The sequence below is a fragment of the Chaetomium strumarium genome (assembly GCF_033439665.1).
Source record: "Chaetomium strumarium strain CBS 333.67 chromosome Unknown B0T15scaffold_2, whole genome shotgun sequence".
Classification (NCBI taxonomy): Eukaryota; Fungi; Ascomycota; class Sordariomycetes; order Sordariales; family Chaetomiaceae; genus Chaetomium; species Chaetomium strumarium.
The window spans coordinates 3,919,049-3,947,028 of NW_026944430.1; the positions used below are offsets into that span (position 1 = coordinate 3,919,049).

The following is a 27,980-nucleotide window of genomic DNA, read 5'->3' on the forward strand; positions in this document are numbered from 1 at the left end:
ACTGCATGGTGATGCGCTGCGCGGTGGATACCTGACCCTTAGCAGTTTTGGGTTGGACAAGAGTGGGGGCGCCAATTCGCCAAAATAATCTGGCGATTTGCACGGTCCCTCTCGACGCGTCAGTTGCCTAGAAACGACTAAAGCAACCGGACGCCTCTCCGCCCATGGGCTTTTCATCCGCGCAATCAATGTAATGTCATCTGAACGACCGCCACTCATGGAGACATCATCCAATACCGCTGCGAGCTCTCCCGCTCCCGCTTCCACTGCGCGCCGCTCTGGACGCGTCACAAAGGCACCCGCGAAGTTCACCCCAGATGCGCCCAGCGCAAGCAAGCGCAAGCGAAACGCCCAGAACGACGAGGAGGATGCAGAGAACGAGTCGCCCGATGAGATGGATGAGGCCAGCGACGGCGACAACGAAGAGGCCGACGACTCGGCGGCCGAGGAACCCCGGCGCACAGCGAAGAAGAAGAAGTCCTCGTCGCAGCCAGCAAAAGCAAGAAAACCCGCTGCGAAGAAGCCCAAAATAAACGGCGACGCGCCAACCCACGAGCCCGCCCATACTGCGCATCTACCAAGTCGCCCGAAGAAGACTGTCAGGATTGCGGTTACTCAGCGAGAGGGGGACGGGCTTTATGGTAGGTGCCGCCCCGAAAGGTCCTGTTCCGCTCGTGTAATGCTAACGCTCGCCGCGTAGCCGATATCTTCGGCTCTGGAGACCCTTCAGACAAGGTCGCGACGGAGTGGTATCACAAGTACCAGGCCGACGACACTGCCGCCGTTACCGATCTTGTAAACTGCATTCTCCAGTCTGCCGGCTGCGACCAGCAGGTCACGCAAGACGATATTCGAGACCCAGAGAACTGTTCCAACCGGCTCGCAGACCTACAGAATGTCTACGCCGAGGTAGGTTGCGCACGCATCTCTCGGAGATGCGCCGCTGTGCTAATAGCGATTGTTCCAGGAGGGAATTACAGACTATCCCCTGATTTCCAGGGGCAAGACTACCAAGCCGTTTCGCGACCTGTTGATCGGCTTCTTCAAGTCTCTCGTGACTGTTCTGCACGAGACTGACGTTCTTTACAAGGACAGCGCATTGATGGAGAACATTGCGAGATGGGTGGCGTCCATGTCTTCGTCGACCCTGCGGCCGTTCCGACACACGGCGACCACTGTCGCGCTGGCAATGGAGGCCGCTCTGGTCGAAGTGGCTAAGAAGCTCGATGACCGGATCACCAAGATGACACAGCAGGTTGACGCCGAGAAGAGCCGTAAGGGGAAGAACAAGGAAAGACTGGCCCTGATCCAGAAGAACCTAGAGGAAGCCGAACAGAACCGTCAGCTTGTCCAGGAGCAGATTACTGACTTTTTCGAAACTGTATTTGTCCATCGATACCGTGACATTGACGCCAAAATCCGGACCGAGTGTGTCGAGGCCCTTGGCACTTGGATATGGCACCTTCCCACCTTCTTCATGGAACCCGAGTATCTGCGATACCTGGGCTGGATGCTGTCCGACATTACGCCACAAACGAGGCACGAAGTGCTCAAGCAGCTTTCCCGGATATTCAAGCGCGATGCCGAGAAGCTGGGCCACTTCATTGACCGCTTCAGACCGCGCTTGGTGGAGATGGCCACCAAGGATGCCGACGTCAGCGTCCGCGTTGCCGCTATCTCCGTCATCCAAATCCTCAAAGACAAGGGAATGCTGGTGCCTGACGAAGTCGACTCGATTGGCCGATTGGTTTTCGACTCGGAGCTGCGTGTACGGAGAGCTGTCATCGATTTCTTTGCCGGTTGCGTCAATGACTCGATCGAGACGAAAGTCGAGGAGATGGGTGGCAGTGATGCGGTAGACGAGCTGTTTGGTGACGATGAAGAGGACGACTACTTTTCTCCACGAAGAGACTGGATTAGTATCAAATGCCTCGCCGAGCTGTTGGCCGCATACGATGCGCAGCTAGAAGAAGAGAACCAGACGTTGCCGGTTCGAGGTCTGGATGTTGCCACCGAGATGGTTCAGGCAGTGGCGCCAGAGACCCGTATCTCGCTCGCCTCCCAGGTCCTTTACGAGAAGATCGATCAGGTCAAGAACTGGGAGCTGTTGTCTGGTTATCTGCTCTATGATCACACGACAAGCACCAAGTCAAAATCAGCAGCGAAGCGCAAGTCGAGCGAGGCAGCGCTCAAAACCGCCGTGGCGCCGGACGGCCGAGAGGAGTCAGTGCTTCTTGAGGTCCTCGCATCTGCTGTCAAGCTGAGCCTCGCTTCCGGTCCAGATGGAGACCGGAGCAGGAGGAAACAACGGCCGGATGCCGGTGATGGCGCTGAAGAATCCGCAGTGCATTTGGCTAGTATTATCCCTCGCCTCTTGAACAAGTACGGAGCCGAAGCCAGCACTGCGGTCATCGTATTGCGACTTGAGCATTCGCTACCGCTGGATGTATTCCAGCAGCTCCGCCAAGATTCAACGACTTACAGTCGCTTGCTAGATGAGATCTGCACCCAGTTCGACAGACATGTCGACAGGGGAGTCCTCGCAGAAGCGACCGCGGCACTCTTGCACGCCCGCAAGTATGACGAATTGGAGGAAATAACAGATAACAAGATCTCGGAGCTGTGGCAAACGGTGGGCAACGCGCTCAGGCATTTCGACAAGACTTACGAGCTCCGGGATCGCGGCAATATGGAGGCCCCACCCATCACCCAGCTGGGCAGCATCCTTCTCAAGGTCAGCAAGCTCTCAAGCATCGCCGACTGCGTCGAAGTGCTCGAAGCACCGGGCCAGTCCGAAGACTCATCCAATCCCGTAATCGAACTCCTCACTCGGACAGTCCACCGCGGAAAGCTAGAGCAGGTCGACGAGGCGCTCGACGACCTCGAGGATGAGGCCGTCTCGTACGCTATCCAAGCATCCCACTTCTACTTCATGTGGAAAGTCCGGACCCTTCTCAGCTCGGTGCAGTCCAACACGGACATCCCCGCCCTGATCGTCGAGCGGCTCGCCACCCTCCGCAAGAGCTACGCTAACAACCTCATCTGGACGCTCTCCTCGCGCGGCACCAACGACGACCTGCGCCTCTTCGCCACCGGCGCCCTCTGCGACCTGCACGTGCTCTTAGCCTCCCTACGCGAAGCCGTCAAGCAACAACCCCCATCCGACCAAACGGAAGGCTATCTCTCCCTGTTGGAGCCCCTCTTCGAACCGATCCAGCCAGGCCTCACAAACGAGCTCATCGAGATCTACAACGCCGCCGAGCGCGCCTACGCCCGCATCTCGAAGCGCACCCTCAACGACCCGGCCGAGGACGAAGGCCCCGTCGACCAGATCCCCGGCGGCGACGACGACGATGATGACGAGATCGACGAGGACGAGGCCGAGGCCGAGGCCAACCTGACGCCGACGGAGCGCAAGGGGAAGGAACTGAAGCTGGAGCGGGCGCTGTGCGAGCTAGCGGGCAAGCTGGTGCTCGCCATCCTGGCCAAGATGGTAGACCACGTCGGCCCGCAGGCGGGCAAGCTCCGGCGGAGGATGGTGCGCAACCAGACCAAGCTGGGGCCTAACCTGCGCGAGACGCTGGCGTATCTGGACGAGGCGAAATTGAGGGAGCGTGTCGCGGCTGGTGTGGGGGCGGCGAGTAAGAAGAAGGCTGGTAATAAATCTAGGTCTAAGACGGGGAAGCAGCACCAGCAGCAGCAGCAATCCGGGGCTGGAGGTGGAGGTAGTGGTTCTGCCGCGGCGGCGGCTGCCGGGAAGAAGAGACACGCGCTGAGTGAAGAGGTTGTGGTCGCCGAGGACGATGAGTCGGAGTTATCTGAGATTGAGGACGCGGAGCCTGAGCCCGAGCCGGAGGAGGGGTCGATGGAGGATCTGAGGAGGAGAGAGCTGTTGGATGATCCCATCGAGGATGAGGAAGAAGAGGAGGACGGTGGTGGTGATGGTGGCGGGGGAGGCGATAAGATGGACGAGGATGAGGATTCTGTAATAGGAGACTGAGGAGGTGATGGATGCAAAATTTCATCTTTATGGCTTTCCCTTCGCTTTCGTCGCGCAAGGGTTGATAGCGGTGTATTTGTCTATGATGAGGATGGCTTGATGAATAGGGTTGACTCTCGTTTCTGTCCATACCAAATAATTGCTATTCGCTCGCCTACGGAGTTCTTTCCTCACGTTCCGCACGGTTGTCGTCTTGTTTGTTGCGTGGTTAATAGCCCGTGTTTTTCTTATGTATGCTATGAATGAGGTTACGGCTATGGAATATGAATGAATAACTTTTGCTCGGTAACGACTGCGTTAGGATGTGCTTGCATACCGGTACCTTAGATGATGCACAACCCATAATCTTGCAATACTCTACTCTAAGCCCTCAGCTGCAAATCTTGGTGCCGAACAGCCCAAAACATCTCTGCCATTTTCGTCCGTCGTCGTCAGGTATTGGAATGCCATACTGCTTGATGCAACAGGCAAACGGCTTGTTGGAGAGTGGCTCCTCCTCGTCCACCACGTCTTCCCCGTCGGAGTTGAGAGGAGGCCTCTCTAGAAGTTGTGCGTTTTTACCGCGCCGTGTAGGACGCTTCTCGCTCGTTCCCGCCGTTTGCCCTTTCCCCATCTTGCGTGCCTTGTGCTCCTCCAAATTGCCCCATAGTATAGACATGGCCTGACGAAACTGTCGAAGCGTTTCCGGGTCTCGCCGGAGGTCAGTCGCGTTCAGACCCGTAAGACACTGTGCCTCGGCGTTGTTGACATAGGCCCAGAGGCGTGGACGCGGGCCGGAAGTGGCCTCTGTGCTAGGAGGCTCCACATCTTCGAGCCGTAGGGCAAACAGCCACTCCCAAGTACGGTTGCGGCCGGGGCTGTCTTCGTCGTCGCCGGATGATGATGATGATGGAGACGAACTGTCACCATCATCCTCATTGTCAGAGAGTACATCGAAGTCTGTAAGTTTGCGGCTGCGAGCGAAATCCTCTAGGGATGGGGGAAAGTAATCGACTACCCTGAGACGCGCCATATACTTGGCGCAGATGAAAGGTAGAGGGAGTGCGACGCTCTCATTGTCCACCGTCGTCTGGAATATGTAGGGTTTAACCATTGACTCTACGGTGGAAAATGGCACGTCGTGCTTCTCGCAGGTTATTAGGTCGTTAAGCTCAAGGCACGCTCCGTCGTCATCGAGTCTCTCCTTGGCTTGCTGCTCCTTGGCTTGCTGCTCCTGGGCTTGCTGCTCCTGAGCGTCGCGCGGCGCCTGTCGAAGAAGCTTGCGCCGCTCCTTCGCGTTCAGCTGGCGTTTTCCGGGCTGCGCCGAGTTCGACTGGGAGCCTTTGCGCTTTAGGCCAGCAGCTTGAGCAGATTTGATGTCTTTTAGCTGCTGCTTCCTGTTTTTATGGTAATCGCGACATCGGCGGATTGCCTCCTTCAACCTCGGGTCTATAGTCTCCCCGTCGGTTGCTTCGAGAACCCTCACGTTGACTCTGGAAGGATCAAGATTCCTCTCCTCATGCATCACGCCTTCCAGGTTTTTTCCGTCGTGACCATACTTGATCCGGACATTGCGCAACTCCACCCAGTCCCCGACCTTCACTTCCTCGCGGATAGCATTGGCGTGTGGTTCATAGCAGGTGATTTGAAGGGACATTTTCCCATAGGGCCCAATCCATTTCTTCCTGGGCACGCTAACGCCGCCTGAAGTATAGCCATACGGGTCATCGACGGGTTCCGACGATGGCTGCGACTGTTCATTGTAGAACTTCGCATTTTCGGTATAGTCGGATACGTAGAGAGTTACGACGCCGATTCCGTAAGGTTCCGTCACAACTTGGGCGATCAGATCGCAAAACCTGCCTTCGTCGACGTCCTTGAGCTGGCGGAATTTGTTCTTGACATTTAGGGACTGCTCCGCCCGCACCTTGAACTCATGCTCTTCTGAGAGGCATGTTTTGTCCACCTTGTGAAAGAGGTACGAGACATATCTGTTCTGCTCGGCCGTGGGAAAGCCACGGTCCCGTTTCCCAAGGGCTACAGTGGGTTGGGCCGACTGTGGTGGCTTCGGAATGTTGGAAGCCGAGTAAACATATACTGATGTGGTTATGTGGGTGATCAAGGATGGGCGCTCCTGCAGTCCGCGATCTGGACGGTTCTGCACCTTCGCGCTGATGATGAGGAGAACATCACCAGCCCCAACATCCGGGTGCTCGTGCTCTGGCCAGAATATGGTGAACTTGACGCCATCCGCAGTCGAGAGGTCATACACTTCGATCTCGGATTTCCAGTCTCCCAATGTAGTCAGCCGAGCTGTAAATTAAAACTGCACGGGCGCTGCAACTCACCCTTACTACGGGTGTTAATTGGGCGTCGCCAATCTTTTACCAGCCCGATGACGTTGACGAGATTCCCTACTTGCAAGGCCCGGAGTTCAGTGAGTTTCGCAGGGAGAGGCGGTTCTAGCGGATCCTGCGGGGTAGCATCTCGGCCACCCTTACGCCAACCTCTGGCAGACATGCTAGGCAGGCCAGAAAGAGAGCAGAAAGAAAATGAGTTATGAAATGAAAGTTCTAAAGAAGAAAAGGTCCCGGAAGGGGGCAGACTGTGGACTGCCGCCTGGCTGAAGTTTGGAGCGTCCGTTGGTCGATGTCAGTCTGGTTTCATTGTCCACCACGCGTTGCTGAGCCCGCAGGAACGCGTTAAAATAGAAACGCCACTGCACCTGGCCGCGACTTCATCGCCATGGGAGCTTGGCGTGTTGAGATGATAGAAGCAGCCAGGGACCGTGCGCACTTGCAGGGTTTTGTCTACTCGAGCCCCAATCAGCTGCCGCTAATATCGGCTTTGGTGGGGCGCCGTCATCCTCAAGCGGGAAGGACCAAAGGCCCAGTTCGCTTTCAGTTTCTGCAGTGGCTGTTTCCAAATTCTCTTTCATTGCCCCAAAACAACAAAACTCCTTCCACCGACCTGTACCTGACCCCGCCAATACGCAGGGCTACGACGTCCATTGCTTGCTTGCTCCGCTGCGACTCTAGGACATTCCGCATTAACGTCTACCTTGTATTGACATCACAACCAGGGCTCCAGCAGCGTTGATTCTGGTCCCTCGACCCCTCCCCTCCTCGTCCTCTAGCTTTCAACGCCTGTCGTTGACGTCTCGTTGCAACCATGGCCGACCGGTACATCCCCGAGCATCGGCGCACGCAGTTCAAGGCGAAAAGCACATTCAAGCCTGAAGAGCTGCGTCGCCGTCGTGAGGAGGCACAGGTAGAGATCCGCAAAGCGAAGCGCGAGGAGAACTTGGCCAAGCGCCGTGGTATCGGCTCCGGTGAGAACCGGCCGGGTGCCTCTTTGGGCGCTGCGCCCGATAGCGACGATGAGAATCCCACAAGCGAGTCTCAGGTATGTGAATTTACTATCCATCCCATTACTGCAAGTCGTCAACATTTGTCCCCTCGTCCACATGTTGGAAGGCGCGGCGTCTTGGGTCCTCCACCCCCACCTTGCACCCCGCCGTCTGCTGTGGTCACCGGCACTACTTCCGCGAACCTTAGCACGGATTGTATCACAGCATTCTGCAGCAATACAATCAAGACGAATTCGCCCTTTCTTTCCCTTGATTTTCTTTATTACGCCCATCTATCACGCATTCGCCAGATGCTAACCTAAGATGTGCAGCTCAATGAGGACCTCCCGCAGATGGTCGCCGGCGTGTTCTCAGACCAGGTTGACCTCCAGATCCAGGCCACGACAAAGTTCCGCAAGTTGCTCAGTAAAGAGCGCAATCCTCCCATCGAAGAGGTCATCAAGACCGGCGTTGTGAGCCGTTTCGTCGAGTTCCTGCGTTCACCCCACACGCTCGTCCAATTCGAAGCCGCTTGGGCCCTCACCAACATCGCTTCCGGCTCAGCCACACAGACCCAGGTGGTCATCGAAGCAGGTGCTGTGCCGATATTCGTCGAGCTTCTCAACAGCCCCGAGCCCGATGTCCGTGAACAGGCGGTCTGGGCCCTTGGCAATATCGCTGGTGACAGCCCTCAATGCAGAGATTACGTGCTGGCCCAAGGGGCCCTTCGGCCCCTGCTCAACCTCCTCGGTGAAAGCCGCAAGCTCAGCATGCTCCGGAATGCGACATGGACTCTGAGCAACTTCTGCCGTGGCAAGACACCGCAGCCTGATTGGAATACCGTAAATCTACCCCTCCTTTTGGACCCTTATCGTTTATCTTGTCACGTGATACTGATGATGCTCCACAGATCCAGCCGGCACTTCCTATACTCGCTAAGCTCGTGTATTCACTGGATGATGAGGTGCTGATTGATGCGTGCTGGGCCATTTCGTACTTGTCGGACGGTTCCAATGACAAGATTCAGGCAGTCATCGAAGCTGGTATCCCCCGCCGGCTCGTTGAGCTGCTGATGCACGCGTCGACCTCAGTGCAGACCCCCGCACTCCGCTCGGTCGGCAACATCGTCACAGGCGACGATGTGCAGACCCAAGTCATCATCAACTGCGGAGCGCTGCCGTGCCTGCTCTCCCTCCTGGGCTCCAACAAGGATGGCATCCGCAAGGAGGCCTGCTGGACCATCTCTAACATCACAGCCGGAAATTCCGCCCAGATCCAGGCCGTCATCGACGCCAACATCATCCCTCCTCTCATTCATCTGCTGCAACACGGCGACCTCAAGACTCGTAAGGAGGCATGCTGGGCGATCAGCAACGCCACCTCGGGTGGCCTGCAGAAGCCTGAGCAGATCCGCTACCTGGTTGCCCAAGGCTGCATCAAGCCTCTTTGCGACCTTCTCTCATGCCCCGACAACAAGATCATCCAGGTTGCACTGGACGGCCTCGAGAACATCCTCAAGGTTGGGGAGCTCGACAAGCAGGCTGCGGGAGAGACCGACCAAGTCAACCGGTTCGCTCTGTTCATCGAGGAGTGCGGTGGCATGGAGAAGATCCACGATTGCCAGACGAACGCAAATGAGGAGATCTACATGAAGGCGTACAACATCATTGAAAAGTACTTCTCGGACGAGGACGAGGCTGCCGATGATGCTATGGGCCAGACCCAGCAGTTTGGCTTCGGCGCCGCGAACGGGGCTCAGCAGGGCGGCTTCAACTTCGGTGCTAATGGCGCCGAGTCGATGGATATGTAAAGACGTCTCGGTTCAAGTACGGACGCAGAGGGCCTGAGGGTGGTGGCCAGTTGAGGTTGCGGCTTGTTTTCGATTCGGCCAACGCCTTGGTATCCATTGGTGTGAGGGCCACCAACCGCTGTTCGCGTCGCTTGGCTACGCAGAGCCGGATTTCCCGTCGCACCGCGGCGTCCCCATGACCACTTGCAAGACACGGCACGTCTATGTTTTAGGCTGACACCCCGCATCCACACAATACGATACGGCCATCAGCACCGACACATCAATCCCAACAAACTTCACCCATTTAATTTTGTCCTATCAACAACACCTGAAATAGCAGCATAGAGGGAGAGGCCAGGTCCTTTGGTAGCTTGATAGCTCCAGCCTGATGAATACACGGATGCGTCTTATGAGCAGCGCAGGATGGAAGAAGAGGGTCTGAATGGTAGCTTGATAGCTCCTACCCTACGATGATGGCGAGAAGAGAGGACGCGAAAACCGCGTCATGCCGGGGACGGCGGAGCGGACCACCAAGGGATGGCACGGCCCCGGCTCATGTATCAGCTCGGAATCGGCCATTGCTAGTGCATGGCCGCAATGACGAGGATAGTTGCCGTGGATACTAGTCTTTGGCTACTGGCCACCGCCAAGTGGCGGCGGCGATGGACAGCCGAGGCAAGTTTTTGATGAGAGGATGGATGCAAGGAGCCGCTGGCATATACACTAGCTTCGCTCCGCAGACAGACACAATGCAACCACGACGGCGTTGAACATGACTTTGATTTGTGCCGGAGAGGCGCGGAAAATATGTCGATGCTATAATTATCTGCCCAGAGCACAAGGCCAAACTCGGTTCAAACTTTACATGTAGAGAGGTCCTAGATATGAGTTGCGGAACAGGGCGATATTCTTGAGCGAGGATCTCTGGCCACGTGTACCGGTCACTACATGGGACCAGCGTGCCCTCCATTCCTAATAAGACTCGTCGAGTTGTGCTTACTTCTCTGTCTTCCATAGCCTCTACCAGTCAAGCTCAGATTTGATGGGAAGACACCCGCTATGGCCTCACTTATCATGTCTTCCAGTAATGCATGTACAGTACAGAAGATCGCCCCCTCCCCTCCCCCTCCGAAGAATCTGGATCAACCTCCTTTTATTATACTTGTCTTATTTTTAGCGCGAGTCTATACGGTATCCCATGTACGCATGCATCTAGATTCCGATGGCTTTTCCTCACACCACCACCACCACGTACCACACTATAATCTACCATAGTCATTTCTACCGTCATGCTCACCATCCTTCTTCTCTTCTATACCATACTACACGCGCATATATATGCATTAAGACCGACCCCACATCAAGCGTCAAGCCCATCCAGCTCAATGAGCCGCGTCACGAGCCTGATGATCTCGCTCTCACTCGCACCTCCTGCTGCTCCTGCTGCTGATGATGATGTGCTGCCTTCCACCCGCCGCTCAATCAGCCGATCAATGACCCCCCTGAGACGCGAGACCAGCACGCCGATGCGGGCCCAGCCGCGCAAGCGCAGCCAGCCGTCCACGAGCAGGCCGCGGCCCTGGGTGTCGAGGGTGATGCCCGAGCCGGCGAAGAGGAGGAGGGTGTAGGCGTTGAATGCTGAATTTTTTCAATTTTTTTAGTTAGTGTCTTGTCTTTCATATCAAACTATTAAGGAAGAGAGAAGGGGAAAAAAAAAAGCAAAGACATACGCGTCAAATCCCGAATAAACACCTTGCTGGTGCTCATCATGGTGAAATAGCTCAGGAAACTGGCATTGCCCGAGAACCCCTGGCTGTCGAACAGGGTGCTGGACGGGTGGATGAAGACGCGGCCGTGGTCTTCGGAAAAGTACTTGATGGTCTTGGCCTCCGGGTCGAGCTCGACGGCGCCCGAGACCGAGGTGGCGAACTTCTTGTCGGGGAACTGGATGCGGCAGATCTGCGGGGAGAAGGCCGAGGCGGTGAGGGCGCGGAGCAGCGGGGTGGAAGAAGAAGTTGTTGTTGTTGGAACTGACGATGATGAGGGCGATGATGATGGAGGGATGATGCCCATTTCGGAAAGGGAGGTGTAGTACTGCGATCGCGTGGAGGCGATGTCGGAGAGGGTCGGGAAGGACAGAAAGTTCTCGTCGCACCACTGGCGGACGCGGCGCTGCGGGACGGAGCGGTCGACCACCAGGGCGTCCCACTCCTGATAGGCGCGCAGATCGGTGAGGAGGTCGCCGTCGCCGCGGGCGAAGCGCATCTTGGCCTGCTTGGCGTCATCGCGCTTGTCGGGCGGCGACAGGAAGGGGCTGCGGGTGCTCAGGACGGCGGCGATGGTGACGCAGTCGTCGAGGCAGCCGAAGATGGCGCCGTAGACCATCAGCTTGCCGCAGCGCAGGTCGGCGGGGATCATGGCCAGCTGCTGGCCCAGCGCGGTCAGCTCGTCGCCGTCGAGCGCGCCCATGCGGCGCAGCATGCCGATGGCGCCCTCGACCGCCGTGGCTTCGGGCGGCGTCGGCGCACGCGAGAGGAAGTGGCCGATGTCGCGGATGCCCATGGCGCGCACGGCGAGACAGAGCTGCTCGAGCGGCACCCGCCGGATCTCGGGCTCGGGCCGCTCGGCCATCTGGGATTCAAGGTTGCGCGTGTAGAGCTTGTAGCACTTGCCGGCCTGCACACGGCCCGCACGCCCGCGCCGCTGCTTGCACGCCGCCCGCGACGCCCATGTCTCCTCGAGCTTGCGCATGTTGTTGGCCGGGTCGAAGGAGGTCTCCTTGACGCGCCCGCTGTCGACGACGGCGACAATGTCGTCGATGGTGATGGACGTCTCGGCCACGTTGGTGGCCACAACAACCTTCCTCCTCCCGGGCGGCGGCGGGAAGAAGACTTTCTTCTGCTCTCGGGTCTCCAGAGACGCGTGAAGAGGGAGCACGTAGAGCGAGGGGGCTGACCGCAGCGCGTTGCAGGCGCGGCTGATCTCGGCCACGCCGGGCAGGAAGATCAGGATGCCGCCGGCTTTCTGCATCGACGACAGGTCTTCGTCGATGCCCTTGACCGTCTCCACGAGCAGGTCATAGTTAATACGCGTGCCAAGCTTCTGGATGATCTTGTTGACGGGGTCCGTCTGCTGCTCGCCGGAAGGGGTGCCAAACCCGTCGTCGTAGTAATCGTTGTCATTCCTGTTCCCGACGCTGAAGCCCGTCATACGGATCACATCATCCAGGTAGTAGTCCTGCACCGGATAGGTGCGGCCCGAGATCTCGACCATGCCAACCGTGACGTCCTGTCCGTCCGCCATGAAGTAGTCCCGGAACGACGCAGCGTCAAGGGTGGCACTCATCAAGACGAGCTTCAGATCGCGCCGCTTGTAGAGCACATCGCGGACGATGCTCAACAGGAAGTCGGTATCCAAGCTGCGCTCGTGGACCTCGTCGATCACAACATGGCTGACATCGGCCAGCGAAGCCACCACGTCCTCCACTCGGCCGCCGGACGTCTGGAGGCGTCGGAGCAGAACGCCAGTGGTCACGAAGGTGATCTTGGTGTCCGGCCCCGTCTTAGTCTCGCCACGGATAGAGAAGCCCACTTCTTGGCCGACTTGCGTGCACCGCTCCTCGGCGACACGGTCGGCAAGGCCGAGGGCCGAGATTCGGCGCGGCTGCGTCACGACGATGTTCGCCCCGTTGCCGAGCCCTCTGCTGTACAGGTCGTCCAGGATGAACTGGACGGACTGCGTAGACTTGCCGGAACCGGTCTCTCCGGAGATGATGGTGACCTGGTTTTCCATCACAGTCTGGACCACATCGGCTCTGACCTGCCACGCCGGCAGCCGCTCCCGCTGGGAAAGCATCTTCTTGTAGCCTGGCGCCTCCGTCCGTGCCAACCACTCTTGTCTGCTCTGGGGATTCGGCGTCCAGTTGATTGGCTTTGGGTATCGGGGCCGTCTCCGTGCCCGCCTGATAACAACAGCGGCCGGCTCTTCGGACGCGGCTGAGGACACGGCAGCCACATCCCGGAGAGCGCCTGGCTTCTCGATGATCTCATTGATGTTCTCCTGCACCCAGCTGACGAGGAAGTAAATCTTCATCTCCTCTCCCTGCAGGGACTCGCTGGCATAAGCGAGCGCCTTCTTGATGACGCTCAGCTTGATGTACGCCGGCAGCGGCGCCAAGATGGACAAGATGACCTGCGAGGGATACTGCGGCGACTTTCTGAACTGCAGGTACGTCTCGACATCGGTATTGCGCCCGTTCGCCACCGACTCGAGCTGTATCTGGCACACTTCGGCGGACGTGCGCGAGAACTTGTCTCCAAAGCTCGCCTCGAGCGTGGCCATCTCATCGTCCCAAGACTCGTCCGGACTCCTCCACGACTCGACCTCCTCTTCCTGAGGCACATCTCGGCCACCTGATCCGCTGGACAGCAGCAGCCCTTGCAGCGCCTCAGCGGCCCTGCCCTCGTCGCCGCCGTTTGCGTCGAGGATCCTGCGGCAGAGATCGACCGAGTAGCCCGACTGCGACAGACGCTGAATCACGCCCTCCCTCCGCAGATCGGTGGCCGCCACGGTCACTCCGGCGCTGTACCGCTCCGGCAGGGCCCACCTCGGCAGATCGTCCTCGGGGATGTGCACCAGCAGCCACTCCAGCGTCTCCTCGCGGTCCTTGCACTCCTCGACCGCCTCTTCGACGTGGCTCTGCCGGAAGCCGAGCTCCTTGAACTCGCGCACGACAGCCCCCTTCTGCGCCGGCGTCATGACCACGCCGTGGGGGTTCCACAGCGTCTCGCGCCGCAGCAGGTCCTCGAGCTGCGACCGCGTCTTATTGCCCATCTCAATCTTGGGCACCGTCGCCCATCCCCTCATCACATTCCCTCCTCCTCCTCCTCCCCTGAAAGCCGGCCCCGGCTGCCCCGCCCCGTCGGCAGCAGCCTTCTGCGCCTGGGCCTGCGCAGCCGCGCGTTTCTTCTCGGCCGCGGCCTTCGCCTCGTCGCGCTCGCGCGCCGCCTGGAACGGATCGGCCTCGTACATCCACGCGCGCCCTTCCTTGACGTCGGCCTTCTTCAGCGCCTCGAAGTCCTTCCACAGCGCCTTGTAGTCCGGCGGCAGGGTCAGGTGCAGGTTCTTCATGCTGCACACGCGGTACAGCGCGTACGTGGCCGCGAAATGCTTCGCCTCGAGCGCCGTCGGCTTGAACGCCAGGTGCACGTGCGAGGGCGGCAGCTTGAAGGGCGGCAGCTTGGTGACCTCGTTGGTCTTGGGGTTCTTGGCCGCCAGGCTGACCAGCACCGAGAAGCCTTCCTTGGTCTTGATCGTGTGGTAGTCCGGCTTTTCCCACTTCTGCCGCTGGCAGTGCTCTGACAGCAGGTTAACGGGAAGCTTCCCCGTCCAGGAGGCCCCGCCGATCAGTTGCCGCGCCGTTGGCCGGGGGGGTCCGTCTGCGTTGCCGCCATCCGGGGCGTTGGCGGTATTGCTGCTGCTGCTGCTGTTGTTGCCGGGATTGGAGGGTCCGCCGCCGCCGCCGCCTCCTCGTCGTCCCTTGCGGTCTTTATCCGAGTTGGTGAAGACGATGAAGTCGCCTTCGGCTGGTGGCTTCTTGGCATCCTTCTTGTTGTTGGACTTGCCAACTGCTGGAGCCGGAGTCGGCGCCGGGGCGCTGCTCGTGTTCTTGCCCTTTTTCGCCATTTTTGGTGTGGAAGATATCTTGGTGTTTGACGTTGACCTCCGCCCCCTTGGATTTTGCGTCCTAAATTTCGTCTATGAACGGTGGTGAGTTGGTGAGGACCATTCACGCCGCAGCAAGGGATCCCGAAGCTGAAATTGCAGCTGCGCAGTGAGCCATGGCAATCATGAACGTCTAAGTAAGATGGTCGAGTCTCACTGGAACGAGCAGCAAGAGTTCGGACGCAGTTGTGAAGTGTTTGTGAGCACTCAGGCTGGGCTGGCTGCTTGTGAGTGAACGTCACAGAGGTTCTTGGCAGCAGTGAAAGAAAACCCCCCCTGAAGTGGCGACTGGGGTTCTTATCTTATCGCACCCCGGTCCATAAGACGACGCCTTCGACAACTCGGCCATGTTACACAAGCGAGTCGAGTGGAGGTTGGAGTTGCACATTGGGACTGGTTGTATCAGTCTTTTTGAAGAGAATATTAGACTGGAAACTTCCGCCTCGGAGCCATAATATACTAGAAAGTGAAATGTGACCCTGGAAGTGTCAAGGGCATCGCACCGGGCAGAACGGGGTGCGTTCAAAAGACCACGAGGAGAGGGTACTGGGCAAGTAAAGGAGAGGTGTCTAAACATGCGAAACTGAGAATAGCAGATGGTAGAATTAGGTAGGTAGTCCGAGCGAGGAGATGTTTCGGAAGTGGTCATGTGCTCTACCATCTACATATGCACAATACATGTATTTTCAGCGAGGAACACCCTATCACTGTCACTATCACCGTTATCCTCGTAGTGAGTTCATAGTGTGAGCAACACACAACGAAGCGCGTTGTTTCTTCTCCGGGTAGGCATGTAGCACCCATACGTGAGGTATCTGATGCCAGCCTGCAAAGCCACTCGCAAGTTCCATTGCAAGAGCGGTAGGGAAAGCGTCGCTTCAGCTAGGGTTAAGTGTATCCTCTCTCCCCGCCTGCATTAAGACCCTAGGACTATCGCCCCAACCGACGACAGAAAGCGAGAGCGCCATAAGCTCAAGCTGCAGAGTTGTAGCCCTGCCAGCTCAGCAAACTAGCAGACGCATTAATTTCCGCTGCTGGGAGTGCGAACCCCTTCCCCCCCTTTCCCCTCCTCCAGCCAAACACTCCAGCTTACTCCTCCCCTTCTTCTTCCTCCTCCTCGTGATCATCATAATTCTCCTCCTCCTCACCCTGATCCTCCACCTCCACATTCTTCACCGCAGACCCAGGCCCATCAAGCGACCTCCTCCCCCTCCGCGGCCCGCCCCGCGCAGGCGTGGTGACGCCGACCTTCCGCTTAGCTGTGCCCGTCGCAGTCGCAGTCGCAGTCGGAGTACTAGTAGCAGTCTTCTTCTTCCCCGATCCCTTCGGCCGTCCCCTGCCCCGCTTGACAGTCGACGAAGCACCACCAGCACCATCACCTTCGCCGTTGCCGTTGCCGTTGCCGTCGTCCTGTTTCGCCGGCGTAGCAGGAGCGGGCTGCTCTTCCTTCTTCTCTTTCTCGTTGTCGAGCGCAGCCTGGAGCAGTTTGCTCTCGTCCTTTCTGGGTCTGCCCCGGCCGCGCTTGGGGGTGGTTTGGTTGGAGGTGGCACCCGCCGCCACCGCCGCCGCCGCCGCGCTGCTGCTGTTGGTGGTGGTTTTGGTAATACTAGTTTTCTTGACCCCGCTCCCCTTGGGTCTACCGCGGGGACGCCCCGTCGGGACAGGCTTGGACTTTCGTTGGGAGGGTGACAGCGGCGGCCGGCCACGCTTGCGCTTTACCGGTTGGTCGGCGGAAGCGGACGGTGGGGTGGATGCCATGGCGTTTTTTATGTTGTGCGTGTCCTGGGTTGATACGCGCGCGTGTGTGTGTGTGCCGGCTTTTCTTGCCGTCCACTGCTGTTGGGGCCGTCGCTGCGGTAAGATTGTGCACTGCAGCTGGTGCGGTGAATGAAGAGCGCGCGCTGCTGCGGCGCGTCTTGGAGACGCGTCTCTGTGTGTGTGTGTGTTGCTTGGCCTGTTGAGGTGCTGCCCGTCGGTCTAGTGATGCACCCAAGTAGGTAATCTGGAAGTGCGCTATGGACGATATGCAGTGTCCTGACAATGGAAGATGGGTGCGCAGTCCTGTCACCGCTGCGATGTGTTGCGGTTAAGGTTGTTCATTAGGAAAATAGGGAAGGAGGGTTGTTTGACGAAGTTGCCAGCCGGGGGTGCCAGGATAGCACAGGCGAAGAACAAAATGGCCTTTTTAGTAGTTTGTTTTCAGCCCCTCGATTTAGTTACATCAATTGGTATTTTCATAATTTTCATTTGTATTTTATTTTTTTGGCTTTTTTTATCCAATTCGGTGGATGTCGTTTGTTGCGCCGGCACCGCTTAATGATCACTCAGTGCAGCTCAAAAGGATGACGTTATTGTCACTGATCAGCTAAGTGTTGTGCTGCGGCTAATATAATCCGCATGCTGCGCTGGCTGCATCATGATGTATGTAGAGTCCCGGAAAAACTAGGAAGTAAACGCCGTGTCAAGAAGCCTTGACCGCGTGTCGTAGACCAAAGTTCTGGAATTTTATAGGGTGCAAAGGGTAGGTATGTCAAGTTGCCGCTGGCTTGAAAGCTGAGCTGGCACCAGTCATCGAATAGAGGGTGCCAAAGTTCAGCAGAGTTGCCCCTTATTGAAGCTGTTTACAGGTCGTACAAAGGAACGCCCAAACCCAGCTCTCCTCTCAGCACTGTTATCGACCGCCCCTATAGAGTGAAAACCTTTACGCATGAGGGAATCAAGCAGATCGCACCGTTGACAAAGCGAGCACACATACGAAAGATGCGTACTGTATTTTACAGCTACACCCACCGAAAACCCACACCAGACTGTCCGGCATAAGGGACACGGAAGAGCCCCCTGAATTGGTGTAAGATGGAACGCGGAAACCGAACCCGCCGCAGTCGCAACGTCCCATAATCCAAGAACGCCATTCGCTGTGTGTGCATTTGCCGGTGCCTGTCTATCATTACCAGTGCTCCCATCCCAGTGTCCCTTTTTTTTGCTCCCTATCCCGTGATCTCTGGATGCTGCCAAGACAAAAGAAAATGCAAAAGACGTATAGATCTAGAAGGCCCAAGACGTCGTTGACCCATCGCATGGACCGCCGCCCGCAAGCCGGCATCCCCTGGAGTATGAGTTTCGCGTCGAGGCGATCATCTCGCCAATCTCCGTCGCGTTCGTTCCCATCGACTCGTCCGCTCCCTCTCCTCCCCACTGCGCCCTAAATCCTGGCTGGCCACTCTGCCTGTGAATCTTTGCTCTTGGGTATCGCTCCTCTCCGCTCCGCTCCCGATTTGCATCTTTCTGTCTTCTCTGATCGCATGTCCGGTTACTCATTCCGGCCCTTCTGGCGCTGTATTCACTTCAATCGCAGTGTCCCTGAGCCTTGGGTGCAGGATGACACGTGCCGATTCCATGATCATGTCATGTTTGGGGGTTATCCTTCTTAGTCCGTCTTCCAGTGGGCGCCACCGTCCCCGTCCCCTCCGAGGTACAACTCCACAGCATACAACCCCATCGTAGCCGCAATGTTGACCCACCGCCATGTGCTGCCGCCGGCGTCCCCAGCCCGTAATGTCCATCCGGCATCGTCACCGCTGGAGACGCTGAAATGCTGCAGGAGCAGGCTCGTGTAGACGGCGATGAGCATGGACGGCGAGAACCAGCTGAGGAATCCGATCAGGCGGTTCGCACCTTCCGTGTCCTCCAGAGTGGGCTCCTCCATGATCGCCGTGGCCCCCAATTCCCTAACGGCTGGGATGATCCTCGTGGCGCAGTAGAAAACAATGATACGGTATGTTAGTGAGATTATGACGCTGGGAGTGATGGTTTGAAAGGCGGCATAGAGGAATTGGAAGGATGAGTTCACAGCTGAGGGGAGGTTGCTCAGCATGTGCATCAAAGTCGAGTATGAGGCCATGATGATAGGGGGTAGCGGCGGGAAGTCGGGCTGCGCTGCCGCCGCTTGTTCTGCGGCGGCCGCGGCCTCAGGTGACGGCTGGTAATCGGTGAAAATTTGGTAGACGCAGAGCACGGCGTAGGCGAAGAGGAGGGAGGACTCGACGGGATTGCCGCGGCCGCTGGCAATACCAAAGGCGCACAGAAAAGCGGCAGAGGTCATGGCAACGCCAATCAAAGTGGCATCGAGATTGCTGACCTGGGGGAACGAAATAACGCGCCACAGGAAATATGCGGCACTGGAGAATATGGAACTGGAGAAGACAAGGAGAACGATCTGAAATCGAAAGTCAGCGATGGGCATATTCTCTCAAGAATTCAAATCAGGGAGTTGCTCACCACCCATGTGTCACTCCTGCCGCGGTTGACGAGCCACCTCGTAATCTGGCCAGCGGCCTGGATAACCAACAAGCTGCAGAAGCCCTCCAGCAGCTGGAAGACGGGGCTCGAATAGCTCAGCGTCTTGTCCCAAGCGCCCAGGGCCACCGTCTCGACGAACCCTTCCTGGCCGAAGAACCACTGCTTCCATGTCTTGTGGTGCGTCGATGTGATGTGGGAAAAGGTCCGTGATACCCAACCAGTGCTCCCCGCATCGACCGAGAACCGGTTGAGCGACCAGATCAGCAGCGTAGGGATGACGATCCACTGCGACAGGCCCACCAGGCTCTTGAAGAACCAGCGTATCCGCGACTTCTCCGGCGTCAGCAGTTTGCTGATGCTGTAGAAGAGGTAGAAGAGGAAGAGTGAGAGCGAGTAGGCCAGCCCGGCATCGCGGCCCCCAACATCGAAGGCGATGGGTATCGAAAGGACGATGCTGAGCAGGAAGATAGCGCTCGAGCAAGCGTTGATAAGCCACCACATTGTTGCGGCGCACTCGTGATGTGACGCCCGGCAGCCGGGGTCAGCGAGGAGGGTTTATTTTGTGTGTATTCTGGCGATTATCGATCGTGGCAGAACCGCCGGCGGGGTTGCTCAGAGTGACAGGCCAAATTCGGCACTGTGCACCCACTGTTCAAGGTGTGGTGGGGGTCCGATGGATGCTCGAATGGGAGCGACGGTTGGACGCAAGCTTTACCACGTCAACTAGCGATCGAAAATTGATCGAGGGTTCCGTTGGCTCGTGGGCTAGAGGCGGTGAAGGCAATGGCGCGATGGGGGTTGCGTTGCGTTAGGGACCTCTCGGGCGAAGCGATTCGTCAATGGTTCGAAATATCAGTTCCTGGCCCATTTGTTCCTGGCGAGGCTGAATATTTGCGCAACTCTTGAAGGAGGGCGGGTGAGTAGTCTTAAGAGTACTGAGTACGCAGGCAGTTGCCGCAGAAGTCTTCAATCCGCCGTAGGTTGGTATTCCAGTTTTCTCTGGGGAGTCTGATGTGGCCTAGGTTTCGTTGCCCACCGTGTCCAGAACGAGCTGGCGTCGCCAAAATTTAGGTTGTGGTGCCCACTCAGCAGCTGTTATCTTCACGTGTCCCTTGCACCTGCAGCTTGGCCCGACTGCAACGTGACCCGATCAAATGGCGTAAACAGCTCTGGGGAACGGATCGCTGGCATGGCCAACAAATTCGAAGATTTCTTCCCTCGTGATGGTAAGGGAGGACTTATCTGATGCTGTCGTTGGTGTGTGGCCATGTGCCACGGTTTCGTTGACGCAAGGCACGGATGCATGTAAACCGTAGAATGAGCTCAGCTTGCAGCTCCCGCTTCAGTTTATGCATGCGCTTGCAGTCTTGGCGTTCGTCTGTGACATGTGATAGGCAGCCAGCCGCGAAGAACCTTTGTCGATCACGACATCATATTCATGACAGTTTTGAAGTTGAGGTGGTCATCATCAGCTGGATGCCACACTACACTAGAGGGAAATAGGGACAGGAACGGGTGTGGCGTCACTCATCAGGACCGTGATTCAGCATCCACCCCTCAAATCAAGACCGCACACGGGCTCCATTGTTCCAATTCATACAATCGATCGATCACTGGAATGTTGTGTCTCCATCCGCATTTGGTTGCGCTTATCAGCCTTTTCGTCATCCCATCTGGTCTCCTAACAAAAAGAGAGATACAAACACCGAGCATTGGACCACATCATGCCAGAGCACACTCGATGACAGCGCTGCCGCCCGGAATCTCAGACACCTTGGTGATCTTGAGCGCGGCCCTTCCAGTAATGTCCTCGAAGTTTGCCAGCGTCCTCTCCTTGCCAGAGAGAGTGAGCATTGCCATGTCCATGGCCGCCTGGAGCGCCGATGGCCGGTCGCCCAACAGCATCTCGACAATCAGAAGCCTGCTGTCGGCTACCATGGCCGACGAGATGTGGCGCAGGATCTTGACACATTCCTCGTCAGAGTAATCGTGGAGACAGCGGCGGATGTAGTAAACCAGGGCCCCTGAAAACCTGTTAGCTCACTCACTCACTCACGCATGCACTCACTCCCAGCATGAAATGCTGAATGCATATACAACATATGTACTGGTTCGAAGCGCTGTTAGACTTACCCTTGACAGGCTGCTCCTTGAAGAAGTCCACGGCGACCATCTGCACACCGGCCAGCTCGGCATCATCCCGCCCGGCCGCCTCGACCACCTCGGGCAGATCCTCCAGCACGCATCGGTGCCGCGGAAGTCCCGGCGTGGCCCTGAAAATCCCCTTGAGCGCCTGCCCCTTGCCGCCGCCCACGTCGACCACAAGCGCCCGATCGGCAGATCTGCTCGCCTCCTGGACGGCCCAGCCGAGATCATAGTCCCCGATTGCGGGCAGTTGCTCTTCCACGGCGGCCATGGCGAGCATGAAGACGCGAAGTCGCTGCTCGGAACTGTTGGCGATCTCCCAGACGGTGGCGCCGAGGCGGCCCTCGGAGAAGGCTAGGACGCTCTGCAGCCGGTCCATGGGCTCGGCGGCGAGGCCGAACCGGTCGAAATACCTGGGCATGGCGACGTAAGAGGACAGCTGGTCATCGAACCTTGCGCGGGGGCGTGTTGGTTAGTAACAAAAGCTTGGTTCAACAGGGAAGGGTGTGCTGTATTAAGGTGCTATCAATAGTTCGTCCTTACGCAAGTTGCACCATGGCCCAGATGGAATTGGGTGTGGCGAGCATCGCGGAGAAGGTCGTGTGTGCGATGCGATCGGCGCCGGTCTGCTTGAGGGTGCCGTTGGCCACGAGTGGTCGTGCGATACGTGCTAGGGAACCCCCGCCATGAGCTCAGACCTGGATGGATGGACGGATTTTTCATGAGAGACAGAAGTAGCCAATGCCTTACTGATCAGCGACACGTCGGCGCCCAGTTGCGCCGCCAGTTCGGCGTACGAGGTATCCGCACCGTCGCCCGTGGGGATCTTCTCGAAGGCCTTCCACTTGATGAACAGGCGAATGGAGGTGATGTGGGTAAACTGTGGTAGCCACAGCAGGACCTTGTCGTGGGGCAGGCTGACGGCGTCGATAAGGTCGGTACCGGCCGCGATCAGGCCCATCCGCTGCTGCATGTCCGTCTCAAGGGATAGATTGCCGGACCGCAGAGCCTGCGCGGTCTCGGCCAACCTCTGGGCCAGTGCATCGAGAGTGTCTGCGAGTGGCGATGCCATGGTGAAGCAGGACGCTTTGGCAAGAGAAGAAAGATAAAACAGTGATCGCGCCAGCAGACTTAAACTCAAAAGCTTCGAAGAAGAGCTGTGCCCTGGATATTTATTCCACGGGTTATGTACTGGGGGGGTTTTGCATTTTATTTCCTAACTCCGAGTCCGGATACAAGGCCGTAGACCGAGTCCGGATTCAAGGCAGTCGACCGAGTCCGTGTCAGGGCCAGAGACCGAGTCCGGTATCGCCACTCCAGCAGAGTCTTGAACCAGTGAAAGTTCAACAAGGTGTTAGCACCCTAGCATCACATGCTTATGGCGCCCGTGTTATACAACACCCACCTCCCCCTTAGACAAGGCCATAGACCGACCGAGTCTGACCCGCGGACACGGAAGGATCTTGATACGCTGTGACGGTGTGTTTCCAACGTCACGTAGCTGTGGATGGTACTAACAGGCCTGGCGCCGCAGATGTAAATTTTCTGGAGTGAGAATTTTCTGAAGTTGCTTGGCCATGATGATATGGGCTGTTGGGCCGTTGAGCCCGCTATGCATGTGGCTGCCTCTGGATGTGCACATACATACATTTACCGAGCATAATAAGTATCTCACCATTTGTCCTGGACTCCTGGAACCTCGCCGATGACCATTAGCTCATATAAATATTATGAGTTCTGCATCCTCCACTATCATCCTTCCCCCTGACCCTGACCAGCACACGAGATATCATCTTACTCTTTCGTTCTTCATCCCGCACTGCTATCGCTTGCCTCAGGAACAGGGGCTCTTGAGTCTATCTACCACAAGTCACAACACATGGCAACCTCGTCGATCCTCCGATGTGAACAACCAAAGTTCAGACCACCACGAGCATATAAGAAAGTTGAGACTACTCCATAACCCCCGCACGGTCCGCCCTTCCTTGCCGATCTCTTCGCCTCACATGTCTCCACTGGATACAGACCACCAACAACACCCGAGGAGGCTGGCGAGGTAATGCATAGAGATCGTCTGCCGCCTCACATAAAGGAAGAATAGGTAAAGTAGGAGAGGCAGATCCTCCAGCCCTGGCTAGGCATCTGTTATTCACTCCGTCCGTCCTGTACCCTGAAGGAGGCTAGGCCATATTATCCCTCTTCACAGACAGGCACGACGAGGTAAAGAGCTCCGTGTTGATGGGTACATTAATAAGGCAACTTGAAAACCTAGCGTGTGACACCCTGGGGATATCTCTTGATTACAGTAGCATAGGCAGAACTTACTGATCCTCTCGCACCATAAATGTGGGCATCAAATTATATGGGCATAAGTACTGTACATAGACGTTGATAGTATGTTTTCAAAGTGGATTTCAAAACTACCGGCATGGGAACTTTCCCTAGATCAGAGCTACCTTAATACCGAAGCCCCCGATGAGAGGTCTGTTTCGACGAGATATCCTGAGGCTCTACTTTCAACCAACCAGGAGGGAACAGTGGTGGGTGAAAAATGGTGTTAGCGCCTGTGCATAGTTCACATGCTGGAGGACCATATCCTACGCATTGAAGACACTGTCAGGTCACAGGAACGTGCTGTCGATCTTTCGGCCCATCACGCCTCGCTATGGAGTTACAGATAGGCTGAGGCTCAACTTGCAGTCGGAAAGAGAGCAACAGGACGGAATCGCCAAGCGGGACATATCCAGAACTGGGATCAACCAAGATGGCGTTCATACACAATGTACTGAGCACAAGCCCAGAGACGCAAAGGAGTCTACGGAGGAAGTGGCGTCGTGTTGGAACGAGGCGGATGGGAAACCCGTTGTGGCTGGCCCCCTTCTTTAATTCATCACACGATTGGCCGCAAGAATGATCTGTTCCAGGATCCGGGACAAAACAAAAGACGACGATCAGCAAGTTGACCCAGCAGTATCTCATAAAACGAGGACTTGGGACTATGTCCTATGTATGGATAGAAATCGGCAATGAGGCTGCACAACAGTGTGCTTACCTCTTTATTGTACAATACATGACGTGAGATTGACAGTCAGCCTCGAATCATGCAAGGATTACCAGTAATCCTACTTCAGAACAGGATTTCAAAAAAAAAAAAAAATGTTGGGTGATGGTGTGGGCGGGAGGACGGAGGTACTCTTATACCTGCCCTCGAGCTACCCACGCTCTGGCCACATTAAATGATACAGGAAACCCAGTTGCTTAGACCAACACAATACGAATTCGGCCACGAACATGCTACTTCCCTACCATAGCATAGAGCTCATACTCATTTCTCATTACAGCTCGATTTAGGCGTTGAATTAGAAGAGCAGTGTTCAAATTACATACTCTCCTATTTAGTTGTGACAAATTATGTGGTGGTCCCACGGTTTTCCTGTATCATTTAATGTGGCCATAGCATGCTACCTTATAGATGACGGCAGAAAAGGGGACAAAACCGGCCACGACACCTCAAAGTGGCAAACTTCAGAACAGGAGCAGCGATGCAACACACCATATTGCATGCAGCTGAAGCAAACCAAGGCGCCGAGTTGTCAACCTCCAACTTGATGACAGCACTTCAGCGAGCTAAAAAAACGGGAATGGAAATCTCAGCCAAGTTCGGATTCCCAGGCTCCCAGCGGATAGGGCTGCATCCAAACCCATCTTACTGGGTACCTGGGGAAATGGAACAGAGGAACCGGGATGGCGATGGCGACCAATGAGCAATGTTCGGGTCAGGTCCTGAACCTTTTCAGGTATCACTCCCATCGGAGACATCATCCGACGAAAGAAGACGGAATGGGCGATATGGGCTTGTGCATTCGTGTGTGCCTTGCTTCTTGGGGGAGATGGGGGTGTGGGTGTCTCACTCCATGGCCATGGAGGGCGTGTGCGAGGAGAAGGGAAGAAGGACAAGGCGAAAAAGTGAGGCGGACACATGGGCTTGGACAAATCGGCCACTGAGAAACGGCTCCTCCGTCCTGAACACTACGTACTTAGGTACCCAGTTACTGTGCCATTCACGGGCATGCAAGCAATGTAGAACGCGAGAGGTTAGAACGGATTGAGCGGTGAAGGCGACCCTGTAACTTGATACGGGCTTGATTCAGCACCTCCTCGACCGTAAACACACCTCTGACTGGACGACCGCGGCCGAATCGGTGTTACCTGGTAAAGGGAGCATAAATAAGGACCCATACCCCTGGTTCTGATCACCGATGCTTACAGGAAGGAAGAAGCGTAATCTGTAGTCGTTCCCACCAGTTCTCGCCGTTTCTGATTCCACTTACACCATGTCGTCCTCATCGGATATGAACAAATATTGGATCCCCCACCTGGACATCCACAAGAAGGTTATCACCCAGGAGCTTCAGTACTATCTCGGGCCCGAGGCGACAGTGAGGTCTTTCACTCGCGATGTGGGTAGCGCCATCTTCCTTGTTTGCGATTGCAAGACGTTGACGGTCCTAGGGAGAAGATGGTTTCCTGATCACTACACCGGGACCTTGCCTGACAGATGTGAGCCACCGCGGGCGAAACTAGGGCCTCAACATCGGAGATTGACCCCTGCCCAGGAGCAAATAGACGACATCTGTGTTAAATCGAAGGAAATGTGGGAGAAGCAAGCGGCAGCAAGGGCATCTGGCACCTCCAGCAAGCCACTCAAACGACCGCTCCACCAACCGGTGGTCATAGCGAAGGCGGGCGGCTCGTCAAGACGAAGGCGTGACAGCCGACGGCGCAACGAAAGTGACACGCGACGCGATGAGAGACGGCGAAATTGATCGTGGTGTGCGTAGGAGGGCCCCCAACCGAGCGGGCGTGTTGCTGGCACCTAATGTCCAGTGTGGATAGCCGACGGAAAAGTGGCGGGAGATTTTTTGACGCCAAACGGAGATGGGAGATGTCCCACCATCTGACGACCAGCTGATGTCAAGGGCGAGGAGAGACACGATGGAGGATGAATGGCGGACAGAAGACATTGGCCGCTGAGGGTGCAGCCGCCAGGTCGTACTGTAGCAGGGCGACCAGGAGATTGTGAGCGCTCGAGCCAGCAATATTGTGCCATCTGGCATGCGGCAGCCCCAATGAACACTGCATTCTACCCCTTGTCCGGTGGAAAACGGCATGTGTATGTATGTCGGGTTATGCAACCGAGCAGAGGGCTAGCCGTATTTGAACGACCCGGGTTCCCAATTGGACTGTTGCCGATGTTCTCGCGCGTGCTGGGCTCGGCGAGACTCAGACGGAGGTCGAGGCCGAACGAAATTGCTGCATATCTGCAACGGCCATTGAATAAGAAAATGCGGCAGGCTCGCAGTATCCGCAACTTCTGCTCCGCTAAGCAAGGTTGAGAGGTGAAATCCCAGCCCGCTTTATTGGGCCAGTGTTGGGGTCTTGTCGGGAATGAGATCCGTACCGCGTAGGCATCATCGCGCGGCCTAGGCAAACAACCATTAACATTGGCAGATAAGGTAACGATCAAGTGAACGTAGGCCATCTGCAATCGAAAGCGCCATGGTCCCAATCGCGCCGCAAGTCGACGACGCTGGGGTTGCGTTCCCGTTAAACATAGCTCCACAGCATATGCCGTGCCACACTGACAGAGTCTTGGACTATCCGTGCTGTGAAGCAGCAAGAATCAGCCTGGGGCGCTTCGGATAGATGATAACAGTAGCGATCCGAGATATGTATGATTAGGATTGCTGGAGCGCCCCTCCAGGCTCGCTCCTGGGGACATGCCAATATCGCATGACTGACGATGCAACAGCGGGAGCTGCCACAAGTCATGTAAACGAGTGAGATAAGCCTCAAGAGGTGCTGCTGCCGCTGCCGGTGGCCCGTTCAGGCTGAAAAGCCTTGATGGACGTCTCGTACCGTCGCACATCGACAGGCCCGGCAGACCAGAGAACTATTGCTTGAGCATGAACCGTCGAGCGTTGCTGGTTTGGCTCCTTGCCGTCGGCTAAGGGAGGAATGTCCGTGATGTATCCGATGACATTCACCCACTCCCCAATGCGTGTCTGATCCGGCCCCAAACTTTCGAGGACGAGATTGACATCAACCATGGCGAGAACGGAGCAGGTTTCCTCTGGTAGGCGGTGCTCCAAGGTCAAGACCCCGGAAGCTGGCGAGTATGAGCGAACACTAAATGAAGCTGGTCAGTGTGGGATTTGCAAGCGCAGGCCGGAGATGGGCGACAGGATATGCGGACTCGTGTGATAGTTCTTAAGCTTATTAAGGACACCTCCGGTCATAGTGGCGGATCTGAATCAAGATCCGTTCAAGCCACGTTGGAGAGTTAACTCACCATCCCAGGAACCTCACTTTACTGCCGACTTGCTTACTCGGCAGCGATGAGAGTAAACAGAGCTGCGAGGGGCGGGGGCCATTGAACATGGTGTTGAGCTCGAGAGACAGTTCTGCCTAGCTAGCATGTTGAGTTGCGATGCCGTGGCGAGATGTACATGGCCTATCAACTTCAACTAGAATCCCAAACGTGTATTCGTAGGTTGGTCATCATTGATTTGTTGGCGAGAGGCAGGCAGTCTCGCCCAGGGCAGCTGCCTGCAAGTGGAAGCGCTGCTGCTTAGTCAGCAAGACTTGTTAATCGGTCACATGAGTGACGGGTAAACCTCGGACTGAATAGG

The 27,980-nt window shown here is 56.6% G+C and overlaps 9 protein-coding genes across 9 annotated transcripts; 3 read left to right on the top strand and 6 right to left on the bottom strand.

Annotated features, from left to right (window-relative positions):
- Positions 1-108: 108 nt before the first annotated feature.
- On the top strand, positions 109-4,198 carry B0T15DRAFT_411850 (uncharacterized protein). Its single transcript, XM_062865399.1, has 3 exons — positions 109-641; positions 701-909; positions 968-4,198. The coding sequence occupies exons 1-3, from the start codon at positions 194-196 to the stop codon at positions 3,998-4,000; spliced, it is 3,690 nt and encodes a 1,229-aa protein (XP_062724744.1). The 5' UTR covers positions 109-193; the 3' UTR covers positions 4,001-4,198.
- On the bottom strand, positions 4,199-6,719 carry B0T15DRAFT_525790 (uncharacterized protein). The gene is made up of 2 exons (XM_062868869.1): positions 6,328-6,719; positions 4,199-6,271 (listed from the first exon to the last, which is right to left on the bottom strand). Exons 1-2 carry the CDS (start codon positions 6,497-6,499, stop codon positions 4,371-4,373), a joined length of 2,073 nt encoding a protein of 690 aa, XP_062724745.1. The 5' UTR covers positions 6,500-6,719; the 3' UTR covers positions 4,199-4,370.
- A 336-nt stretch (positions 6,720-7,055) lies between these two features.
- B0T15DRAFT_124271 (armadillo-type protein) lies at positions 7,056-9,440 on the top strand. The gene is made up of 3 exons (XM_062861676.1): positions 7,056-7,384; positions 7,661-8,170; positions 8,239-9,440. Exons 1-3 carry the CDS (start codon positions 7,151-7,153, stop codon positions 9,136-9,138), a joined length of 1,644 nt encoding a protein of 547 aa, XP_062724746.1. The 5' UTR covers positions 7,056-7,150; the 3' UTR covers positions 9,139-9,440.
- Positions 9,441-10,307: 867 nt separating this feature from the next.
- On the bottom strand, positions 10,308-14,891 carry B0T15DRAFT_124263 (P-loop containing nucleoside triphosphate hydrolase protein). The gene is made up of 2 exons (XM_062861675.1): positions 10,851-14,891; positions 10,308-10,758 (listed from the first exon to the last, which is right to left on the bottom strand). The coding sequence occupies exons 1-2, from the start codon at positions 14,803-14,805 to the stop codon at positions 10,481-10,483; spliced, it is 4,233 nt and encodes a 1,410-aa protein (XP_062724747.1). The 5' UTR covers positions 14,806-14,891; the 3' UTR covers positions 10,308-10,480.
- Positions 14,892-15,719: 828 nt separating this feature from the next.
- B0T15DRAFT_124311 (uncharacterized protein) lies at positions 15,720-16,746 on the bottom strand. The gene has a single exon (XM_062861677.1). It carries the CDS (start codon positions 16,600-16,602, stop codon positions 15,934-15,936), a length of 669 nt encoding a protein of 222 aa, XP_062724748.1. The 5' UTR covers positions 16,603-16,746; the 3' UTR covers positions 15,720-15,933.
- A 1,414-nt stretch (positions 16,747-18,160) lies between these two features.
- On the bottom strand, positions 18,161-20,112 carry B0T15DRAFT_124331 (ICE2-domain-containing protein). Its single transcript, XM_062861678.1, has 2 exons — positions 19,123-20,112; positions 18,161-19,060 (listed from the first exon to the last, which is right to left on the bottom strand). Exons 1-2 carry the CDS (start codon positions 19,642-19,644, stop codon positions 18,272-18,274), a joined length of 1,311 nt encoding a protein of 436 aa, XP_062724749.1. The 5' UTR covers positions 19,645-20,112; the 3' UTR covers positions 18,161-18,271.
- Positions 20,113-20,416: 304 nt separating this feature from the next.
- On the bottom strand, positions 20,417-22,520 carry B0T15DRAFT_525798 (O-methyltransferase-domain-containing protein). Its single transcript, XM_062868870.1, has 4 exons — positions 22,039-22,520; positions 21,832-21,958; positions 21,277-21,740; positions 20,417-21,167 (listed from the first exon to the last, which is right to left on the bottom strand). The coding sequence occupies exons 1-4, from the start codon at positions 22,358-22,360 to the stop codon at positions 20,866-20,868; spliced, it is 1,215 nt and encodes a 404-aa protein (XP_062724750.1). The 5' UTR covers positions 22,361-22,520; the 3' UTR covers positions 20,417-20,865.
- A 2,926-nt stretch (positions 22,521-25,446) lies between these two features.
- Positions 25,447-26,273, top strand: B0T15DRAFT_124373 (uncharacterized protein). The gene is made up of 3 exons (XM_062861679.1): positions 25,447-25,748; positions 25,801-25,848; positions 25,905-26,273. Exons 1-3 carry the CDS (start codon positions 25,623-25,625, stop codon positions 26,112-26,114), a joined length of 384 nt encoding a protein of 127 aa, XP_062724751.1. The 5' UTR covers positions 25,447-25,622; the 3' UTR covers positions 26,115-26,273.
- An 867-nt stretch (positions 26,274-27,140) lies between these two features.
- B0T15DRAFT_509375 (CST complex subunit Ten1) lies at positions 27,141-27,729 on the bottom strand (the record flags this gene model as incomplete). The annotated part of the gene is made up of 2 exons (XM_062867778.1): positions 27,141-27,477; positions 27,641-27,729. 2 exons carry the CDS (start codon positions 27,727-27,729, stop codon positions 27,141-27,143), a joined length of 426 nt encoding a protein of 141 aa, XP_062724752.1.
- Positions 27,730-27,980: the final 251 nt, after the last annotated feature.

Excerpts from the sequence above, each read along its gene's own strand:
- B0T15DRAFT_124263 (XM_062861675.1), bottom strand. The coding sequence starts at position 14,805 with ATGGCGAAAAAGGGCAAGAACACGAGCAGCGCCCCGGCGCCGACTCCG. Across the intron at positions 10,759-10,850 it reads GTTTATTCGGGATTTGACGC|CATTCAACGCCTACACCCTC; the intron begins GTATGTCTTTGC and ends GAAAAAATTCAG.
- B0T15DRAFT_525798 (XM_062868870.1), bottom strand. The coding sequence starts at position 22,360 with ATGGCATCGCCACTCGCAGACACTCTCGATGCACTGGCCCAGAGGTTG. Across the intron at positions 21,959-22,038 it reads CGCCGACGTGTCGCTGATCA|CACGTATCGCACGACCACTC; the intron begins GTAAGGCATTGG and ends GGGGTTCCCTAG. Across the intron at positions 21,168-21,276 it reads CAAGGAGCAGCCTGTCAAGG|GGGCCCTGGTTTACTACATC; the intron begins GTAAGTCTAACA and ends ACAGGTTTTCAG.
- B0T15DRAFT_124373 (XM_062861679.1), top strand. The coding sequence starts at position 25,623 with ATGTCGTCCTCATCGGATATGAACAAATATTGGATCCCCCACCTGGAC. Across the intron at positions 25,749-25,800 it reads TGAGGTCTTTCACTCGCGAT|GGAGAAGATGGTTTCCTGAT; the intron begins GTGGGTAGCGCC and ends TGACGGTCCTAG. Across the intron at positions 25,849-25,904 it reads CGGGACCTTGCCTGACAGAT|GAGCAAATAGACGACATCTG; the intron begins GTGAGCCACCGC and ends ACCCCTGCCCAG.
- B0T15DRAFT_525790 (XM_062868869.1), bottom strand. The coding sequence starts at position 6,499 with ATGTCTGCCAGAGGTTGGCGTAAGGGTGGCCGAGATGCTACCCCGCAG. Across the intron at positions 6,272-6,327 it reads AATTAACACCCGTAGTAAGG|ACTGGAAATCCGAGATCGAA; the intron begins GTGAGTTGCAGC and ends CTACATTGGGAG.
- B0T15DRAFT_124331 (XM_062861678.1), bottom strand. The coding sequence starts at position 19,644 with ATGTGGTGGCTTATCAACGCTTGCTCGAGCGCTATCTTCCTGCTCAGC. Across the intron at positions 19,061-19,122 it reads GCAGGAGTGACACATGGGTG|ATCGTTCTCCTTGTCTTCTC; the intron begins GTGAGCAACTCC and ends TTTCGATTTCAG.
- B0T15DRAFT_124271 (XM_062861676.1), top strand. The coding sequence starts at position 7,151 with ATGGCCGACCGGTACATCCCCGAGCATCGGCGCACGCAGTTCAAGGCG. Across the intron at positions 7,385-7,660 it reads ATCCCACAAGCGAGTCTCAG|CTCAATGAGGACCTCCCGCA; the intron begins GTATGTGAATTT and ends TAAGATGTGCAG. Across the intron at positions 8,171-8,238 it reads CGCAGCCTGATTGGAATACC|ATCCAGCCGGCACTTCCTAT; the intron begins GTAAATCTACCC and ends GATGCTCCACAG.
- B0T15DRAFT_124311 (XM_062861677.1), bottom strand. The coding sequence starts at position 16,602 with ATGGCATCCACCCCACCGTCCGCTTCCGCCGACCAACCGGTAAAGCGC.
- B0T15DRAFT_411850 (XM_062865399.1), top strand. The coding sequence starts at position 194 with ATGTCATCTGAACGACCGCCACTCATGGAGACATCATCCAATACCGCT. Across the intron at positions 642-700 it reads AGAGGGGGACGGGCTTTATG|CCGATATCTTCGGCTCTGGA; the intron begins GTAGGTGCCGCC and ends CTCGCCGCGTAG. Across the intron at positions 910-967 it reads TACAGAATGTCTACGCCGAG|GAGGGAATTACAGACTATCC; the intron begins GTAGGTTGCGCA and ends CGATTGTTCCAG.